Source organism: Lutra lutra, chromosome 10, assembly GCF_902655055.1.
Source record: "Lutra lutra chromosome 10, mLutLut1.2, whole genome shotgun sequence".
Lineage (NCBI taxonomy): Eukaryota > Metazoa > Chordata > Mammalia > Carnivora > Mustelidae > Lutra > Lutra lutra.
In genome coordinates, this window is record NC_062287.1 from 54696833 (window position 1) to 54719258 (window position 22426).

General features: G+C 37.6%; 1 protein-coding gene across 2 annotated transcripts in view; it reads right to left on the reverse strand.

The window, feature by feature from the left end:
* The window catches only part of UVRAG (UV radiation resistance associated), a 307325-nt gene that overhangs the window by 269422 nt on the left and 15477 nt on the right, over positions 1-22426 (reverse strand). For both annotated transcript variants that reach the window (XR_007120854.1, XM_047690725.1), the window contains exon 2: positions 4772-4889. Coding sequence is in view for 1 of the 2 variants with exons in the window: in XM_047690725.1 (XP_047546681.1) it covers positions 4772-4889 (118 nt within the window). In the remaining variant the exon portion in view is untranslated. The remainder of the gene's footprint in view (positions 1-4771; positions 4890-22426) is intronic.

Below are 22426 nucleotides of genomic sequence, written 5' to 3' on the forward strand. Positions count from 1 at the left end.
TTTAACAAATGCTTTTTTAGTACCTCAACCCCACTCATAAAAGAGGAAATACAAACTTAAACTATACTATAAAACTATTTTTCACCTATCAGATTGGCAAAAATTCAAAAGTTTGATTGCACAGTCTGTTGGTGAGCCTATGGGAGAAAAGGCACTCATACCTAGTAAGTGGGAATGCAAATAAAAAAAATTTTGCAATATCTATGAAAACTAGAAGTACACATCCTTTGTTCTTTCCACCTCCTGGAAATCTACCCCACAGCTATACTAGCACTCATACAAAATAATGTACTTATGAAGTTATTCAAAGCAGTCCTGTGTGCAGAGCAAGACTAGGACAACTTAAATGCCTACCAAGAGAAGCCAATTAAATAAATCACGGGACACCTACTTATTGCAGAACTGTGCAGAAAAAAAAAATTAGGGAAGCTCTGAAAAATCAGAGAAGCTCTCTATAGACAAACATCTAAGACATTTTAGGTGAAAAATGCAAGGCACAGAAATATATATAGTTTGTACTATTTTTATTTGTATTTGCATAAAGAATTCAGCAAAGAGAAACAAAAAATGTAGAAACAGTGGTTATTAGGGTGGGGTAAAAAAAACTATGGAGATGAGACAGGTGAAAAGATTTGAAACCTTTATATATACTTTGAACCACGACTGCCTTAGCTGTTCAAAAAATTAAATGGAAAAAAATATGAGGGCTTAATATGTGCCAAGCATTGTTCCAAGCGCAGTAAACAAAACTAACCCACAATTTTCTGGATTATACGGAGTTCATCTTCTAATGTATCCAAAATAACTGGCTGGCATTCTGGGCACTCACATTTCATGGGTAAAAAAAGAACTATGACTGAAGAACAAACATGATTTTATAAAAATTTCAAGTTTAAGAGGAAACCACAATTAGAACCCTAGTTCTTCATCCATTAACACAAGGCTTTGTTCTCTGGGGTTGTGATAACTTTGATCTGAACTACCTAACAAGAAGGCAGTGTCCTAAGAGCACTGAAAGATGTCAAAGTCAAAAAATCTCACACATAACTTCTTAGGATCTGCTGCGAATTCAGTCAAAATAAAAGAATAACTTAGAGATCAGTATTTCAAATATTTTTCCAATTTAAAAAAACAAACAAACAAAAACTTCTTTTGAAACTAAGAAATGGGGATGTCTAGGTGACTCAGTCGATTAAGCATCTGCCTTCGGCTCAGGTCATGATCTCGAGGTCCTGAGATCGAGCCCTGTATTGGGCTCCCTGCTCGGCAGAGTCTGCTTCTCTCTCTCTCTGCCTTTCTCACTTCCCACCACTCATATTCTCTATCTCTCAAATAAATAAAAGAAACTGAGAAATGATGCCACTAAACAGGTGGTCTGGTACAGGTGAGTTTGTAAGAAGAGCCAACTGGCCCTCTACCGTGGTCGTCCTACACGAAGGGCCGCATAAAGATCATGAAGTGAGTATTTGTGTTTATCATCACAGGTCCAACAAGATAAGGTGGATTAACTAGGCTTATTAAGGAAACAACTTCCCGGCTCCTCCTATGGTAGTTAAAAGTTATAAAACCCAACATGCAGGCCCAAAAGAAAATGATAAATAGATTCCATTCAGCCATGACATTTTGGAGTAGGAGGAAGCCTCCAAAATCATCAGTTCTCTCATTTTAGAGGTAAATTCACCAAAGCTCACAAGAGGGACTAAATGTCCTAGTCAAGGGGCTTGCCAGTTAGCGACAGACTCACCACCACTGGGAGAGACTGTACTCCCTTGTGGACAGCCAGCTACCCCCTCACATCATCATGTATAAATGATCATTTCATGGTGGCAACTTTAAGAAGCAGTCTATGATAACTTCTAAACTCAAGGTGTAGTCTGAGCTAGAAGAAGACAAAGAATAAACCAAAAAAGTCACTTTGCTTCCACATCTCTTAGACAACTTTTAATAAGATGGTCATCAACCAGCCCCTGACTACACTCTTCTTATTAACTACTTTGACTGTTAACAAATACCTAAAATGTGCTGGTAAGTACTATGTTAATTATTATTATTAAAGATAACGCTGGAGCAAGAACACAAAAGTTTTATGAAGATAATCAAGGACTGATTATATAGAAAACGATCAATAATTTAAAACACTCAGGGCGCCTGGGTGACTCAGTTGGTTAAGCATCCAACTCTTAGTTTCAGTTTAGATCATGGTCTCGGGGTCATGGGATGAGCCCCCCATGGGGCTCTGCACTCAACAGGGAGTCTGCTTCTCTCCCTCTCTCTGACACTCTATCCCTCTCTCCCCCACCCCAAGAGAGATAAATAAATCTTTAAAAAAAATTTTTTTAACACTCTGGCATGGGTCACCTAAAAGGCTCAGTCGGTAGAGCATGTGATTCTTGATCTCAGGGTTGTAGGTTCAAGCCCCACACTCAGTGTAGAGATTACTTAAAAATTAAAAATAATTTTTTTTTAATTAATCTAAAAAAAGAAAACACTCTGGCACTGTCATATATTGCTAGTGATAAAACCCATTAGTAAGCAGCAGACCAAATGTATTAAGGTCTGCAAAAATGCTTATACCCGAAGACAATGACCAAACTGCTTCATTTTCCTTCTGGACACATGGGAAGACAACATATCCCGGTCCCCTTTCCATCTAAAAATGATGACACTACTGATTTATGGCCAATGAAATGTTATAAAATTCATGAAGGCCATTTCCATTAAAAAAAAAAAAAAAAGAAAGAAAGAAAAGAAAAAAAAAAAAAAACCTCCCTCAAATAATCCTTCTCTCTTGCCATTTCAAAAGTCATGTATTGATGATAGCAGCATTCCAAAACAGGAGCTGGGATACCTGAGTCACCGCTTAGAGGACAACTGCCAAGACAATGCCTGTTAAGAACACCTGCACTGGACTTAGTGTAAGAAATTTATTATGTTATGCCACTTAGATCTGCAGTATTTGTTATAGTAGCTAGCATTAATCGTTCAGATTTAATGGTGTTTCAAGAATATGCAATGGTTACAATGAGAAGTAAGAATAAAAGTATATGAAAAAAAGAAAGAAAGGATGAATACCCAAGTTTTGTAGCAACATGGACGGGACTGGAAGAGATTATGCTGAGTGAAATAAGTCAAGCAGAGAGAGTCAATTATCATATGGTTTCACTTATTTGTGGAGCATAACAAATAGCATGGAGGACAAGGGGAGATGGAGAGGAGAAGGTAGTTGAGGGAAATTGGAAGGGGAGGTGAACCATGAGAGACTATGGACTCTGAAAAACGATCTGAGAATTTTGAAGGGGTGGGGGGTGGGAGGTTGGGGGCACCAGGTGGTGGGTATTGTAGAGGGCACGGATTGCATGGAGCACTGGGTGTGGTGCAAAAATAATGAATACTGTTATGCTGAAAAAAATAAAAAATTAAAAAAAAAAAAAAGAATAAAAGTATATGAAAATGCAGAATTTAGAGTCCTTTTTTTTCCATCCTTAAAAATTATTTTAATGCTATTTACATTATGGTGGTGGTTCTACCCTATGTAATTCCTGACTGAATCTTTTAATGGGCATATTGAAATTTAAAATTTTTAAATTTAAAAATTTTAAATTAAATTTAAAATTTAAATTTAATTTTAAAAACAAAAGAGGTATTAAATGACTACTGCTTTAATAATGGTCTTTAAAAGTAATTAAAACCAGGGGTACCTGGGTGGCTCAGTTGGTTAAGCATCTGCCTTCAGCTCAGGTCATGATCTCAGAGTCCTGGGATCAAGCCCCATGTTGTTGGGCTCCCCACAGATCTGCTTATCCCTTTCCCTATACCCCTCCCTCCATTCATGCTCTCTCTCCCTCTCTCAAATAAATAAAATCTTAAAAAAAAAAAAGTTATTAAAACCAGAAAGGTAAAATGTCGTTTGAATTTTTCATCTTTGTCATAGTACAAAATTCAAATAAGTCTCTAAAATAACACCACTTTTTGTTTATGTAAATATACCTTCAATCACATTTTACCCAGTGTTATAACTTTATCTCAGTTGTTCCTCCAAAACTTTATAAGGCATCATTATCTCCACTTTACAAATGGGCAAAGTGAGGTTTCAAAAAGCCATGATCATTGCCCAGCGTCACACAGCTAGACCTATTCTCTATTTTCAATCCTAATTCAATATTCCTCCCATATACCATGTTTGTTCCCTGGTACCACCCAACACAGGTCAACTGATTATATCCAAGCACCTTTCATCCAATATGTATTCAAAAGACGCTTGTGATTTTGAATCAAACATTTATTTGTTCTACTCTCAGAATTGCCACTTATGCAGCAGTCCACAGTATAACATGCGCAGATGAAGTCAAGGAAACCAAGCCATTCTTCTAAAAATGACCCCAAAAATACATAAGGAATTGCAAATATGAGAAGACATAAACTGGTTTCAATTTTACCACAATATTTTTTAAAATTATGTTTTGAAGAAAATAAAATTAGTACATATACTGGACTCATATACCTACTTTCATGATACCTACTGGAACAAAAACTTCATAGCTAACATTCATAAATAAATGATAAATTTAGCAATTAAGAACTATCCAAAAGCCATGTTTCTTCTATATATGATATATGTAACAACTGCTCATGAAATATTTTCAGATAGCATTGACAGTTTAGCTTTCCAAAAAGCAATAACAGCAAATCAAGAGGCACCGATACTCACTTGTGTTACAAAAGAATAAAAGGAGATGTAACAATCTGTGGGAAAGTCCACAGATTCCCTTACCTTTATATATCTTTTCAGTATTACACAAGTGAAGCGTGAAGTAGGTATCAAGGAGCTGATGGCCATTTCTATGAACAATGTTCCGGGCAGCGATGTTCCGAAGGTGTCTGAGACGTCGCTAAAAACAACAACAAAAAAGAGGGACACATTCAGCTTTTCCTCCTGTAAAATCTTCTGGAAGTTACAATCTGAAAATGAAACCTAGGAAGTTGCCCCAGTTATTGATCTGTTGAGCCAGTAACCTTAACCCAGTCTCTTACTTATGCCTCAGCATCCCCACCGTCAAGTAGGAATTAAACCTGCCCAATCTCATTTACAAGGTTGTTGTGAGCATGAAATGACAACAGATACAAAGTATTGTCAAAGAGCATAAATGTTATTTACATAAGTACTGTGTAACTGTACAATAGCATTAGTATTTCCTGGAATACAAACTAAGTAGTAATTTGCTTTCTTCCCTTCAGAAGAATATTAGTAGACATGCAAACCCGTCTCATACCTACAGACAAGCAGTTATTACATACATACACCCCCTGTTGCTAGTGCATTCTAGAAGCCACATCATCTGTACAACCAGGAAAAGATGCCAAGCCAAAACATAACTCACTGGGCACTCCAGCCAGCCAGTCAGTAACCCTACTGTAATGAGCTTAAATTAAATTTTCACCTGATCAGCAGCCAAACAATCTCTTTCCTGATCAGTCTCTCCTTCCCAACAATTTCTCCAACTAAGATGCACCAATCATTTGGAGTCCCAATTGTTGAAAAGGCAAACACTAAATAAGCAACGCTAGAAATCAACAAAAATACAACGTAACAAATAGACAAATAAAAGCATATCAAAAAGAGAAGATGTTGGCAATGCTCAAGTCTGGGCACATCAGATTCATTCCCAAAGGCTAGTTCCCTGTGTCAGATAATTATTTCTGTACTAAAAAATAGAAATTGAGTGCTCAGTTTTAAAATACGCTTAAAGCTCTCCCTTAAGCTGAAAGACAGCCCAACCTATTGCGGTAAGTCCATCTTCAATTACATATGCAGTCAGCTGGAAAAGTACAGTTCTGTCTTTCCATGCACATAGCAACCTAATCCTTTCTCCCAATCTAGAGATTAAGATTCTTTGAGAGGTTATTGTCCAATAAATTTGTTTAATTCTCTAAATATGAAAAGGCCCAAATATATTTACGAAAAGTTCCTCTGGCTGGGGCGCCTGGATGGCTCAGTGGATTAAGCGCCTGCCTTCAGCTCAAGTCATGATCTCAGGGTCCTAGGATGGAGCCCTGCATGGGCTCTCCATGGGCCCTCCACTGAGCAGGGAGCCCATTTCTCTCTCTCCCTTTCCCTCTGCCCCTCCCCCTGCTCATGCTTGCTCATTCTCTCTCTCTCAAATAAATAAATAAAATCTTCAAAAAATAAAAAGTTCTTAGGGCTTATTCTAAAAGACTCATTTTTACACAATCTGCCAATGGTTTCCATTTCATACCTTGGATTACAGCCACTATCTCTTCCTCCTGTATATTTTTCATTAGCCCTCTCAATCAAGATTTTAAATTAACAGGAAGACTAAGCACATCTATTTTGCTGTAAATTACAATCCTGGTCTTCTGTTCAAAGACCTGAAAGTATTACTCAAAGCCTCTAGAATAAAGTACAAACTTGCCCTATTGCTTTCAAAGCCCTGTACAGTCTGACCTCTCCACATCCTATGTTTACTTCTCACTAGACCTTCTACATATCCAACCCCCAGTCACACACGAATGCTTAAGGTTCCATGAAAAAGATCGTGCATGTTCCTAGCCCCAGGCTTTTGCTAATGCTAGCTCCTCAATCAAGAATACCATTCTCCCTATTTTTTTAACATTTTACTTATTTATTTTGAGAGAGAGAATGAGATTGAGAGAGCATAAGCAGAGGGGAGGAGCAAAGGGAGAGGGAGAAGCAGATGCCCCGCTGAGCAGGGTGCCCTATGTGGCACTCGATCCCAGGACCCTGGGATCATGCCCTGAGTCAAAGGCAGCCACTTAACCAATTGCGCCACCCAGGCACTCTAGGATACCATCCTCTTAAAGGACATCCTATTTCTACTTCAAAGTTTAGGAGAGAAAACTTCTCCTTCCTTTGTTTCTGAGATTAGCTGCTCCTTTATTTGAACAAGTAAGAACTTTGCTTCTATCACTCCGATAGCACTTACCTCATTTAAACTAGTCTTATTAGTTGATTAGTTATTGTCCCTATTAATGGAGGAAATGACTTGATAACAGAGACTATTACTGTCAGCACTTCTTAAATGCTTACCATGTGCCATGCTCTGTACTGAACACTTAGAACATACGATGTTATTTAATCCGCATAACAACCCCATGACATGAGGTTTTACTCATTATCATTATGCATCTCTTTATTCCAACATTCCTCTATAACCCAATAGAAAATAATAAATAATAAATGGGCAATATATCTCAAAAGAAGGAAGGAAAGAAAGAAGAAGGAAAGCAAGGGGTTACACCTATATATGGATGTGTATCATACACTTCTAGCTCCTGTACATGCGCGCACACACACACACACACACAATTGATACGAGCTGGTCTTTACACTCCCCTATTGCCACAGAGGGCAGAGTGAGCAATGATCTATCCTTCAACACAAGAGAATAATTTTATGACAAATATAATAATAATGGAAGAGACTGCCTTACGAAGCAATGTGCAAGGCCTGGCCAGAGATGTAATTTACACAGATGCATAGATATTACTGAAGAGATCTTTCCACTATCTAGGAAGTTAGCACAACCGGCTCGAAGACACCTTCAGACTCCAAGCTCTACAATTCTAAAATCAGCAGTGGAGTCTACAAACATTTACCTGGGGGGGGGGGGGGGTTACCAATATGTCACTATCGATTGCTTCCATGCTCCTTCCACTAACGTGAGTAAAACAAAACTGACCACATCAGGGCATTTTATAAGAAGATTTACAGAAAACAAACAAAAAAAAACACAAACAAAAAACAAAAACCTCCTCCACAAATTAACCAACTACACTTAAAGCACTGACTTTGGGTTGTACAACTTTTTGCCTTTTCCCCTATTTTATTTATTTCAAAAGCATCATGGTAAGTATTCTCATTACACCATGATTAAATAAAATACAAGATGCTCCCAGCAGCTAGAATGGACAAAGGAAATCACTCTTTATAGGTAAATTATTGATCTAATCTTGGTGAAAGGCAGTAAAGGTACACATGAAGCCTCTTGTGCTTTTTGTCTTGGCTTCCTCTTTAATAATATTCATTCCAATTTTATTATACAGCTGCTTTTTATTTTTAAAAATGCTAAACTGTAATAAAATGGAGTTTAATAATAATGTGTCAATGTTACTTTTTAGTTTTGACACATGAAAAATGGTAATGTAAGATGATGACATTAGGGGAAACTGAATGAAGTAAATTCTCTGAACATTTTTAAAACTTTTCTGTAAATTTAAAATTATTCCAAATAAAGTTTATTTTTTTTAGGTGTTGTCTCTTTCAGAGTTAGGAATTGTGTAAGCAGGACAAAAAGAGTGCCAATAAAGCATTTCACAAGCCCGATTTTATTAATAAAACTCTTCATTCCCACCATTCATTTCCTTCCTTTTAATTGTTTTTTAAGATTTTATTTATTTATTTGACAGAGAGATAGAGAGTACAAGTAGGCAGAGCAGCAGGCAGAGCGAGTGGGAGAAGCAGACTCCCTGCTGAGTAGGGAGCCCGATTCAGAGCTCAATCCCAGGACCCTGGGATCATGACCCAAGCCGAAGGGAGCTGCTTAACAGACTGAGCCACCCAGGCGCCCCAAGAAATAGTGTAGCAAAGTTTGGTTTTGGGGGGGGGGTTGGTTTTTTTTCTTTCCATTTCCTTCCTTTAGACTCCCACTTCTTCTCTTCCTCTTCTTCCCATAAGATTTAATGCAATTAAAAAGAAACACTGGAAGGTTAAGTCAGAAACTCATAAAAAATGATTACCTATAGGAGTGAGAATAAGCTAGAGGGAATACAGATAAAAATAAGACTTTCCTGGGGCGCCTGGGTGGCTCAGTGGGTTAAGCCGCTGCCTTCAGCTCAGGTCATGATCTCAGGGTCCTGGGATCGAGTCCCATATCGGGCTCTCTGCTCAGCAGGGAGCCTGCTTCCCTCCCTCTCTCTCTGCCTGCCTCTCTGTCTACTTGTGATCTCTCTCTGTCAAATAAATAAAAAATCTTTAAAAAAAAAATAATAAATAAATAAATAAATAAGACTTTCCTGCTACTTGCTTATCCCAGTTTTGACTTCTATACCATATAAATGTCTTACATACCCAAAAAGTAAAGTTAAATAAGTAAGGAAAAGTTTAAACCAACTAAACCTAGTCCAAAATATAAGAGCAATACCAAAAATCATCACCAGTTTTAGGAAATATCAACTACCTTCACCCAAATTATTATCCCATGATCCAAGAATTACTGAAAAAACCAGAGTGACCTAAAGGATCCTCTCTTGTTTTCAGGTCCCCCAGAAGATCTATACTTGAAAAACAGTATGTAATTTTACCTAACATGGAAAAAGGGTTAGTTCCAGATATTTATCTATCTTCCCCAACAAGAATATAAATTCTATGAGTAAGAGATTTTACTTTATTTATTTTTAAAGATTTTATTTATTTATTTGTCAAAGAGAAAGCGCACGCATGCACAAGCAGGGGAAGCAGCAGGCAGAGGGAGAAGCAGACTGCCTGCTGAGCAAGGAGCCTGATTCCATTACCTGAGCCAAAGGCAGACATTTAACCAACTAAGCCACCCAGGCACCCCAGATATTTTTTTTTTTTTTAATTTATACTTGTATTTCCAGCATCTAGCTGAGTACCTAGCAAATGGTAGGCACACAATAAATGTTTTTTGAATGAATTAATAAATCTCCTGTGAATTAGCCCAGTCAAGAATGTCGTGGTATGGGACACCCGGTGGCTCAGTCAGTTAAACATCTATCTTCAGCTGCCACTCCCCCTGTTTGTGTGCTCTCCTTCTCTGACAAATAAAATCTTAAAAAAAAAAAGACTTACCTCTTCAAATGACCCACCAAAAGACAGCTGAAATCAAATCTGTCTTATGATCTAAATTGGCTCACGTACCTCAGGAAAGTATGAATACTCTGAGTAATTAAAATTTCCACAAACTCTGGAATTATTCTTTAAGATAACATCCAATGCAGTTTTCTTAACCAGCAATCTCCTTACACTTTCTCAAATGTTCTATGCCTTTATGGTTATGAAATACTCTTTGTGCATCGTTCTTCAGCAATAGGTTTAGGCAGCAAAGTTGTACTCCAGTAACATCCACCCCCAAAACTAAAGCTGAACAGATTTTAACTTTTAAAATATTTGAAACACTATCTCTAAAATGTTCTATGTAGGGAATAAAAACATTCACTAACATATAAAATTAAAATCTCCTATTCAGCTTCGATTTGGAAGATTGATAGATATAACGAGAGCACAACTCTGCTACCTGAAATGTTGGTGGTGAGCAAAAGACCTGTATGACCCTAAATTCCTAACATTTTTACAAATCTTTCAAATATAAATTCTAAAACAAGACTTAAGTGGTATGCATTGTAGATCTGAAACATTTGCTTTAGTAAAAAAAAATAATAATAATTACTCATTGGTAATGACTGAAACTGATGCCTCTAACGAACTTGTTAATACTACTACTGTTGTTAGCCAACTGCTTCAAACTGTAACAGTAGTCTAGAGGTGCCTGGGTGGCTCAGTTGGTTAAGAGTCTGCTTTCAGCTCAGGTCATGATCTCCGGGTCCGGTGACTGAGCCCCGCATTGGGCTCCCTGCTCAGCGGGGAGTCTGCTTCTACCTCTCCCTTGGCCTGTCTTCCCCACTTGTGCTCTCTCTCTCTCTCTGAAATAAATAAAATCTTTAAAAAAAAAAAAAAGTAGTCTAAAGTTTTGGGGGATTTTTTTGTATTTTGTGTTTATTTTGTCCTGCCCAGCACCTATTTGACTAAAACAAAACAAACAGAAAAACTCCCTTGTAGAGTCACCCTCTCCTATTATCATTCTCTCTATGCTTCCTGTAGAATTAACTCTACCTCCAACCCCAAGGATGTTCATGGCATGACTAAGGTCAATCAGCACATTCCATCCCCCTGACCTTAACATATGACTTAATTAAGACCACTGAAAGACTCAGAAATTATATTACATTATTAAGATTTTTTTTTTCCCCCACACTGACCCTGAATCTGGAAGGATACAGAGCTGGAGATGTTGGCAGCTATCCTTCATCAGAGTGAAACCAAAGAATGAAACCAACAAGGAAGAAAGCAGAGCAAAAAGATATGAGATTCAGGTCCTGCCAAGAATTTAAGTGTCTCTGGATCAAATATACCTAAAATGAGAATTGCAATGACAACTACCAGCCAAGTTCCCATAAAACTGTCAAAGATTACAACTAGGGAGATTTATATTGTGACTATTTATTTAGGATTTATCCTGTAACAGGTTAGTAGATAAAGAGTAACATTTAGTGGCAGAATACAAAGAAATGTTTCATTTTGTTCAACATCCCCATGTTTTAGAAAATGATCATTTCTGGTTGGTCAATTCATTTTTGTTTATATAACTTTGAATCTCAGTATGGGTGACAGCACAGCTTTAAAAACAGTCAAATCACATCCCAGAACAAAAAGAAATCCGAAACATTTTTCAGTAGTGATATACATCATTGGGGTTCTATATTCCTCCTGAGTTTTACCATTCCCTTGCAGGTATCTAAAATGTCTGACTTCCAAGGTATAACAACCAAAGAGAACGAATGTGTCTTTGATCTTGTTCCTCGTCACTGCTGTAGAGAGTGATTCAGGGAGGCTAACAGCTAACAGAAGGAGAATATGGCTCCCATTCACCCTTCCTCCCCTATCGGTAACCCTTGCTTCAAAAACACAAATACTGTGTTTCTTAAATATAATCACTCCACAATCCCCACCTTTGCCAAACTAAATAACCATCCCACACACACTTTTTATGACTTCTAAAACCATAGAGAGGCATCTTCCAAAACAAATTTTGAGTCTAATTTGCTTAATCTACATGGGCTATTATTAATCAATAATATAATCAATACTCTATAACCTGATAGAAAAGGAGGCAAAGGATATAAAAAGAAGTGGAAATGGTCTATAAACCATATGAGAAGAAAAAGAAATGGAAAAGGAAAAGCAACGGAAATGATCAATAAACATATGAGAAGATGTATAATCACGCCCCTAATTAAAGATATACACATCAAAACAACCATTCCACCTCGGGCAGAGTAGTTTCCAAACAAGGTCTGTATCAAACATCACACCCACGTGCTCTCTTACAATGTAGCACTGCCACTCCTCCGTACAAAATGGGGTCTATGTTCCTTCTCCCTTAATGTAGGCAGGACTGTGACAATGGTAGAAATTAGACTACATGACTTCCAAGGCTAAATCATAAAATTATCTAGTTGTCTTAGGATGCTCTTTCTTAGAACCCAGTCACACGAATGTGAAGACACCAAGCAGCTACATGAAAAGGACTTTGTAGTTGCTCTCCACGGCCTCAAGCGAGATCCCAGCTATAGCTAGATATATAAGTGACCATGTCAGCCCCCAGCCTTGGAGCCACCAGAAATGACACCAAATAAGGTAGAAAAAAGTCATTCCTACCACAGCCAAACAAAACTGCACAATCATAAGCAAAATAAATGATGATGTTGTTTTATGCCACTAATTTTTTTTCTTACTCAGCAACAGAAAATGAAGAATCCTATCTGATTAAATGGTCAAACTATTTAGTTTTTGTCACAGTTGATATGAGTAAGGAAAATAATGCAGGAAGAAATACAAACTGGTTCAATTTGGAGGGACAGCAATTTAGCAATAATTATTAAATTTAAAATTGTATGTATTATCTGACCAATTCCACAAGTCACGAAAATGTGTGCAAATATGCTTATTCTGACATTGGCTATAAAAGCAAAAATTTAATAACCACTCTTAAATTGTGGTACAGCATACAATCAAAAACTATGTATCCATTTTTTAAGAAGTACTAGTATGGAACACAAGAGAACCTGAAATTTTAAATGTTTACTTAAACAAATATCACTATATTTGTACTAAAGAGTTCCTAAAAATCAATAAGAAAAAAATCCAACTCATTCTGTAAAGAGCCAGAGAGTAAATTATTTTAAGTTTTTCAGTGCATATCCATTCTCTTCATATTCTTATTTATTTGTTTACAATCCTTTAACCATAATAACTTTTCTTAGTCTCCTTAGTTACAAATGCCAGAAACTGTTGACCAGTTCACTAAGCTTTAATATAGAAAATCACAGATATTATGAGATAATTTCTTTAAGTAGCATTTGGTTTAGAAATGTAGTCAAACTTGTTCTGGGCACCTGCCCCCTTTCCGATCTTCAACTCATTTTTTTTTTCAGGTCAGGCATTTATTTTCTCCCTGGGACTAGGCTAAATGGCATGGAGGAATAAGGCCCAAGTTGTTTCCAGTAAACTCAGATTACCACTATTTTGATATACTTTTCTAAGGAACAACAAAAGCAAACCTGAGAGAAGATTAGTTTTCCACATTCCCACAGAAGGTAAAAATGTTAAATTACTGAGTTGAGAATTTAAGCATGATAAATTAGATCAATCTTTTTAAAAAATACAAAAGCTCCTTCTATATGATAGCACTCAATCACCTATTTTTTCTAATCTTTTGATCCCACCTGAAAGACTCCCCAGAAAAAAGTTTTTAAAAGAACCCAAAATGCTTTATTTATAACCAGTGCTTGGTGCTATTGGTTATAGGCAAATAGTACCAACAGCCTAATGTTATAGATTTAAACAAACAAATAAAAAAAATCTAATTCTAATCTTTCATAAAATACATTATAGCTCCCATCCCTAACTGACCGCTCTCTGATGCAAATCATACAACCTTGGAACTAAAACCTTTATTTTGACATTCATTCCACTCTCACTCAGTCCCAGAATTTAAGTCAGTCATTTAATAAACACTACAATTGTAATACAGACTCCCCCACAGGAAAAGGCCAAATATATCTCTCTGAACTTTCTACATTTCTTATACACTTGGGCTCTGGGTTTTTGTCTCTCCAACCTATCTACCCCCAATCTTGGTGGAAGGTCCAAACTTGCCCTTCTTTCTCCATGTTTCCTCTGGGTAGTGTTGCTCTAAGAAACAAGTCTTTGCAGTGACAGGCCTAGCATTGTTCTCCACCTATATCTCTCATCCTCCCTCTCTTGTTCCCTTCTTCCTTCCATTTTATCTTGCTGGTATTTCTTCCACACACCAAGCTAGGAGCTCTAGGGATACAAACATGGCATTCCCTAATTTCAGAGTAACCTCACTAAAGAGCTAGAGTTTGTGCACACAAAAAGGCCAATTTGAGGTCAAACAATCTAGCAGTACACTGTCAATAAGCATTTATTAGAAAACTATTATTCTAGAAATATAAGACCAAGGAAGAAAGACACAGAATTACAAACAATGACCTGAAAGATAAAAATTGGAAGACAGGAGACAGCGCTCAGTGGTCCAAGTGTTAAGAGTAATATCATGGGGGGCGCCTGGGTGGCTCAGTGGGTTGAGCCGCTGCCTTCAGCTCAGGTCATGATCTCAGAGTCCTGGGATCGAGCCCCGCATCGGGCTCTCTGCTCAGCAGGGAGCCTGCTTCCTCCTCTCTCTCTGCCTGCCTCTCTGCCTGCTTGTGATCTCTCTGTCAAATAAATAAATAAAATCTTAAAAAAAAAAAAAAAGAGTAATATCATGGGGGAATGCCTGGGTAACTCAGCTGGTTAAGCATCTGCTTTCAGCTCAGGTCGATCCCAGAGTCCTGGAATCAAGTCCCGAATCAGGCTCCTTGCTCAGTGGGGAGCTTGCTTCTGCTTCTCCCTCTGCCTCCTGTTCCCCCTGCTTGTGCCCTCCCTCTCTCTCTTTCTGAAAAATAAAGAAATTTTTTTTAAAGAGTAATATCATGGCAGTAATTTGCTTCAAAATTACTGGGTTGAGGGAGAGAGGATGATTAGGTAGGCATCGGTTAAACAAGATATGCCATCACATGGCAGTTACTGAAGTTATATTATAACAGGTACCTAGGAGTTCATTATATACCTCTTCATATATATGCATTTCAATATACACTAATATACACAATACATATTGCACTACACATATTTCAAATTTCCATAATAAAAATGTTTTAAAGTAATATTAACAGGAACAGAAAGAAAGGATAAGACAAATATAGGAGCCTAAAGCAAAAATGCGCTTAACAGGGAGATTAGATAATGGATATGATTGGGGATGAAATGAAGATTGACAAAAGAAATAAGGGAGTCAAAAGGCCCTTGGGGAAATATGAACTAATCAGTAAAGGTGTTAGGGCAATAGAATAGCCACAAAAATAAAAATAAAAAAAGAATGAAAGAAAGAAAGGAAGAAAGAAAGGGAAAGGTGTGTGTGTGTGTGTGTGTGTGTGTGTGTGTGTGTGTATGTTTAGGAAATATACCCAATACTTGTATCAAAGTCTAAATGGCTTAAAATATTTAAATGTAAATAATTAATGCATAAAGTACCAAAAGAAACCACGAAAAGTTATTTTATAACCTCAAAGGTCTAAGAATGGTGAAAAACTCAGAAGCCATAAAAAGAAAAAAAAATCTATAAATTTTACTATATAAAACATTTTTAAATTATGCATGGCAAAAACTGTGACATGCAAAGTCAAAGGAAAAACAACCTAACCAAAACTTTTCAACTCACATAACCAATTTCACTAAAACATAAAGAGTTCCTAAAAATCAATAAGAAAAAAATCCAAAAACCCAATAGAAAAAAATGGCAAAGAATATTAACAGATAATTCACAGAAAAGGAAATACAAATAGCACTTAAACATGAAAAGATTCTCAACCTCACTCATAAGAGAAATGTAAATTAAAGCTACACTAAAATTGGCATAGACCGAAAAGTCTGCTAACATATTCAGAGGCAAGTCAGTGGCAAAACAAGGACTTAGCTGAAAAGAGTACAAATGGAAAAACCTCAGATGATGGCAATCTGGCAATAACTACCAAAATTACAAATGCACATATTCTCTGACCCAGTAATTCCACTTCTGCATTTGTGAAAAATTATACATTTTTATAGAGATATACATCATAATATATGTAATGCACTATTGTTTATATTAGCAAAAAACTAGAAATACGTTAAATGTCCATCAATAGGGGACTAGCTAAATTACAATATACCATTTAGTGGATACTAAATGGCCATTAAGAATAAATTATATGGCAGCTGTCTGAGTACTGATATGGAACAATCTGTAAGATATACTATTAATGGAAAAAAAAAAAAACACAGAAGTTTGGGACACCTGGGTGGCTCAGGTAAAGTGTCTAAATCGATTTTAGCTCAGGTCATAATCTCAGGGTTGTGAAAAATGCCCCACATCTGGCTCTACGCTGGGTGTGGAGCCTCCTTAAGATTCTCTTCCCCTCTCCCCCTTCCCCCACTTACTCTGGCTTACTCACTTTCGCTTGCTCGCTCTCTCAAAAAAAAAAAAAAAAAAAAAAAAACAAAAACACAGAAGTTTATGCAATGTGTTTATCATGTTAGCATCTGTGTTTCATAGAGAAAAAAAGAATATAATTATGTCCTTATTGGAGAAGCATATAATATAATCGATAACTTGGTTGTCCCAGGGAAAGGGAAATGGGTATTTGTCCCAGGGAAAGGGAAATGGTTGTCCCAGGGAAAGGGAAATGGGTATAAATTCACTCTTATATACCTTTGAATTGTGATCCACATGAATATATTGCTTATTTTTTAAAATAAAACCAGGGGCTAGGTAGCTCAGTCAGTTGAGTGTCCAACTCCTGGTTTCAGCTCAGGTCATGATCTCATGGTCATGGGATCAAGCCCCATATCAGATTCCATACTCAGTGGGGAGTCTGCTTGAGATTCTCTCTCTCCTCTCTCTCTGCCCCTCCCTTTGCTTACATTCTCTCTCTCTCTCAAATAAATAAATCTTAAAACAAAATAAAATAAACTTTACATTTTTTTGTTTGCTTATTTGACAAAGAGAGAGAGCACAACCAGGGGGAGCTGTAGAGGGAGAGGGAGAGAAGCAGGCTCCCTGCTGAGCAGGGAGCCCCATGTGGGGCTCAATCCCAGGACCCTGGGATCATGACCTGAGCCGAAGGTAGACGCTTAACTAACTGAGTCACCCAGGTGCCCCTAAAATTTACATTTTTTAAAAAACAGAGATGGCAACTAACCTGTAAGCACAGGTATCTGTGATAGCCATTACCAGAAGCAGTGTGACATAGTGGTTAAGAGTTCAAACTAGAGTCAATAATTCTGAACTCTAGGGTAGTACAACTCACTAGTGGGCAAATGACTTACTTTCTCTGAGTTTGTTGACCCTCCCATAAAATGGAGATATTTCCTGTATGCCTACCTCTGTGAGTTATTTTAAGGATCAAATGAAATAATGGATATAAAAACTCTCTGAAAAAATCATGAAGTACTTTATAAATATAAAGTATTAACAGAAATAGGGATGTTGAAAAAAGGATGTGGTTATCAGTGTAAGGTGATGAATTGGTTCAGGCATTTCTAATTTGAAGAGAAAGATTTAGAATTCATTTATCTAAACAGAGGTGACATGGTCTCAAATATAACCGATCTCCAAAGGACAAACATTCAATAAATAGAATTACAAAACTGGAAAACATCCTCAAGGTCACCTAAGCCCTTGCTACTCAGGATTACCTGGGAACTTACTGGAGACACAAAATCTCAGGTCCCACTACAGATCTACGCAATCAGAATCTATATTTTAACAGGATCTCTGGGTAATTTTTATGCACATTTTAATTTTAGTAAGTACTACTCTATCTTATTTCTCAGATAATAAAATTGGGGCCATAAGTAAAGGGAACTAGCCATGTTTGCACTGTCAATAAGTACCAACATCAAGATCTGGACCCAGGCCTAGCCTCTTGGATTATGTGTATATGTATGCATGTACCTCATGTATTTGCTTCCCAGATTGCTTGTTTCAAAACCCAAGAGACATCTTTGCCGTGCAGATATCCCATGTCCCCACCCCTACTTCCGATCAGCCACCAGCCCATCAGTTCATTCTTTCTTCACAATATTTCTGGCATATGTTCCTTCTTTTCTACATCCTTCATTCATTGCCCTAAAACTATTGCTATGCATACTATGAAAACCCAGCTTCCTCCTCTTATACATGTATCAAGTTCCTCTCCTGGAAACAAGAACTCTCTTACAAATAGTATGTTCTATTTAATTCCAAAAAAAAAGATGCAAGCCATTAAAAAGCATTGGATATTAGCATAACTGATTCCAGGCAGAATCTATGTTTGAAACCTAGCAAAACTAGCACACTCTAATTTGGTAATCCTAACCCAGAAACTTCCTGTTGTCACTCCCACTATTTCTTTCCCATCACTACCTCCTCTTTGCCCTAGAACTGACCCAGGTTGCCTTCATCTAAGAAGGCCCTTCCACCACAATCAAGATTTACTAAATAAATCCAAAGGCTCTAAATCTACTTACTATTACCATCTTCTATCCCAATCTGTCCCAATACACTCTCACATTCATAGATATTCTCATATCTTCATAATTCTCTCCTATACACTGTACTCTAACATACCAAAGTATTTCAGCATTTCTTGAGTATCCACAATGTGCCACGAACTACACACATTAAAAAAGAAGTCTAGGGGTGCCTGGGTGGCTCAGCTGGTTAAGCAACTGCCTTTGGCTCAGGTCATGATCCCAGGATCCTGGGATCAAGCCCCATATCAGGTTCCTTCCTCAGCAAAGGAGCCTGCTTCTCCCTCTCCCTCTGCCTGCCATTCCACCTGCTTGTGTGCTCTCTCGCTCTCTCTCTCTATGTCAAATAAATAAGAAATTAAAAAGAAAGAAAGAAAGAAGTCTAAATACCTTTGAAGGGGTGCCTAGGAGGCTCAGTTAGTTAAGCATCTGCGTTCCATTCAGGTCATGATCCCAGGGTCCCGGGATTGAGTCCAACATCAGGCTCCCTGCTTAGAGGGGAGTCTGTTTCTCCCAGATCCTTACCCCTCCCCACTGCTCCTGCTCTCTCTCTCAAATAAATAAATAAGTAAATTTTTAAAAATAAATAAATAGGGACGCCTGGGTGGCTCAGTGGGTTAAGTCTCTGCCTTCAGCTCAGGTCATGATCTCAGGGTCCTGGGATCGAGTCCCGCATCAGGCTCTCTGCTCGGCAGGGAGCCTGCTTCCTCCTCTCTCTCTCTCTCTCTCTGCTTGCTTCTCTGCCTACTTGTGATTTCTCTCTGTCAAAAAAATTAATTAAATCTTTTTAAAAATAAATAAATAAATAGATAAATAAATACCATTGAATACCTTTCCTACATAAATTCAAGAAAATTAAAAACTCTGGTCTCTGCCCTATTTGCATTTCTGCACCAAGAAGTTTTGACACACTGGGGCGCCTGGGTGGCTCAGTCAGTTAAGGGTCTGACTCTTGGTTTCAGCTCAGGTCATGATCTCAGGGTCCTGAGATGAAGCCCAGAGGTGGCCTCCATGCTGAGTAGGGAATTTGAGATTGTCTCCCTCTACCCCTTCCTCCTCCTCCCTCTCTCTGCTCCCACCCTCCCCCACTGGCTCACACACTCTCTCCCTCTCTAAAATAAATAAATAAATCTTCTTTTTTTTTTTTAAAGGAAGTTTTGACTTTTTAAAGAGCAAATAATATGGGAAGACTTTTACAGATGTTCAGCCACAAAAGCAACAGATGAACAGAGAAAGACACCCACAACATGAAGAATAACTCTTGCGCGACAGCCTGTACGGCATGAGGGTAAACAATTCTAGAGACTCCCATGTATAAACTGGGTTCAATTAAGTCAACCTGAAAAAAACAGAGTGTGCTTCAATTCAAAATCAAATTGTGAGCTACTGGTTCCCATGATCCCAAACATCGTCTTTATGTTATAGCATGAATTTGGCAGACTTGGGCCTGAGCCCCTCGCTGCCGTGTCATTAGGAAATTATTTAAGCTCTCTAAGCTTCTCATTCCTCATCCATAAAATGCAGCTAATGACAGTTTGTATCTCACAGATTGTAATGAGGAGTAAATGGAGTAACTCCAAAGTCCTTACACACAGCTCTGGCACATGTGACAGTTCAATAATATTACTATTATTATCAATCACCCTAAAGTTTCCTCATTCTTTTGTAGAGCTTCAGAAGCTATCCTCTGAACTGAAGCTATATAGGCTTGTGTAGGTACGGACTATTATTATCAATCACCCTAAAGCTTCCTCATTCTTTTGTGGTGCGTTTACCTCTAGAGCTTCAAAAATCTATCCTCTGAACTGGAGCTCTACAGGTTTGTACAAAGATGAAACTGGAAAACTGCATTTTAAGTTCAACAAGTGAGTGAGATAGTAGGAAAAGCTCTGAATTTAGAACCAGAATAGGTGGGTGTGAACTCTAGCTCTTCCATGTTCTTTTCTGGGCCTTGGTTTTCTTCCCTATTAAATGGGAGAGATGGCTCTAACTATTGTAGCTAAAAATACTATAAGAACAGTTTTAAGGAGAATAGCTACTACAAACAAAGCAGCAGGGTAAAAGATAAAGTAAAAGTGGGAAACTTGTTCATGAATTACTGTTAAGGGGTATCTCTATAATGGTATGTGACAAGAAATCATGAATCTTGTCTTGAGGAAAATATGGCAGTAAATGGTAATTATAATTAGACTAAAATGAATACCTACAATTAAGCAGGCAAACATTAAATCACTCTTTATGACCCAGCTCCAGAATCTACACTTTTGATATATCCTTTCTGACCTTCTTGTCCCATCCATGACCCCAAACGAAGATGATCATTTCTCCGCTCTGGGCTACCACTACCTGTGTACAATGCCACCATCCTATAGCACTTGGTGCAATCACGCTTTACTGTCAATGCCCTCCACAAAAAGAGAGGTAATCTCTAAATACAGAAACCAAGTTTTATTCCTTTTTACACCTACAGCACTTAGCACAAGCCTGGCACAAAGGTAGGTCCTCAATAAGTGTTTGATGGATGAACCAATGAGTGAATAGCAACTTCACTGAGCCATGTGAGATAGTACCCTTAAGTATATGGTAACATTTAAAGCTATATTTTAAGCAAAACTCTTAATAACATATTTTATCACAATTCTTTGCCCTTCTGTAGCTTCAATGACGATAAGCTCCTTAGGGACTAAACTATGTCTTTTTATCCCAAGTGGCTAATGGGCAAGCACACAGATATTCAATAAATGTCTGCTGACAGAAGAAGGGAATGGAAAATGCATGAATACCACTGCCTCACCACTTAGACCTCAATCTTCCCTTATTTAGAAATTTTGTCAGCAATCTTCTCACCACTCTTTCCACTACCGTGCTCTCTCTTGTGTCAATGATCCTTGAATAAAAAAATTAATGAATTTTTTTTAAAAAGACTATCCTCCCTTTCTTGCTTATAGTACAATGTCAAAGTCAGACTGGTAAATGTGAAGGGAGTGTTAAGAGCTGGGAAATCTTTGTTTTGTCACATCACAGCCAAGACTAGCTCAGGTAAAAACCCTCAATGGATGGTAAGTCTGCAGGGTGGGGGGCAGCAGGATATATGCATGTTCTCTAAGTGTCTCCCTACAAACTACTCACTGGTCACGCACATGTGCACATGCACACATGCACAGACTTCTAAAGCTGAGAAATCATAATAACTTGACCATGTGACCAAACTTAACAGCACCAGTGAGGGACAAATGGACGCCACATACCCCCAGAAGTGAGACATTATGAAAGACACATTACCACACATGAAATATTCCCAGTGAGAATGCATAATCTGAATCTGATCATGAGGAAATATCAGATTAACAGAAAATGAGGTATGTTCTATTTTAAAAAGGGAAGAAGTGATCTGTATTACGACACTGACATTAAAAAAAAAAAAAAAAGACAAAGAAAAGCTGTGAAAATCTCTTAAAGAAGAGGTAAGACAATTAAATGCACTACCTGATCCTAGACTGGATCATGAACTGGAGGAGGAAAATTTCTATAAAGGACATTATGGGACCAACTGACAAAAGTGTAATATAAACCACAGATTGAATAAAAGTATACCAATGTTAAGTTTACTGAAGTTGATAACTATACTATGCATATAAAAGAGAGTATACCTATTTAAGAAATACATATGCATTATTTAAGGGTAAAAGGTCACAATAACTTCAAATGATTCACATATACCAAGAAATATTTATCTATACCTATATAGACACAGAAAAAGAGAACTTACAAATGATAAAGCACATGGAATAATGTTAACAGTAGACAAATTTGGGTAAAAGGTATAAAGGTGAGGTGCTCCTGTATAAGTTTTACTTTTACAATTTTTCAATAAGCTTGAAATTCTTCCTAAAAACAAGTCCTAGCCAATGCAATAAGACAAGAAAAGGTATGGGGCACCTGGGTGGCTCAGTGGGTTAAGGCCTCTGCCTTCGG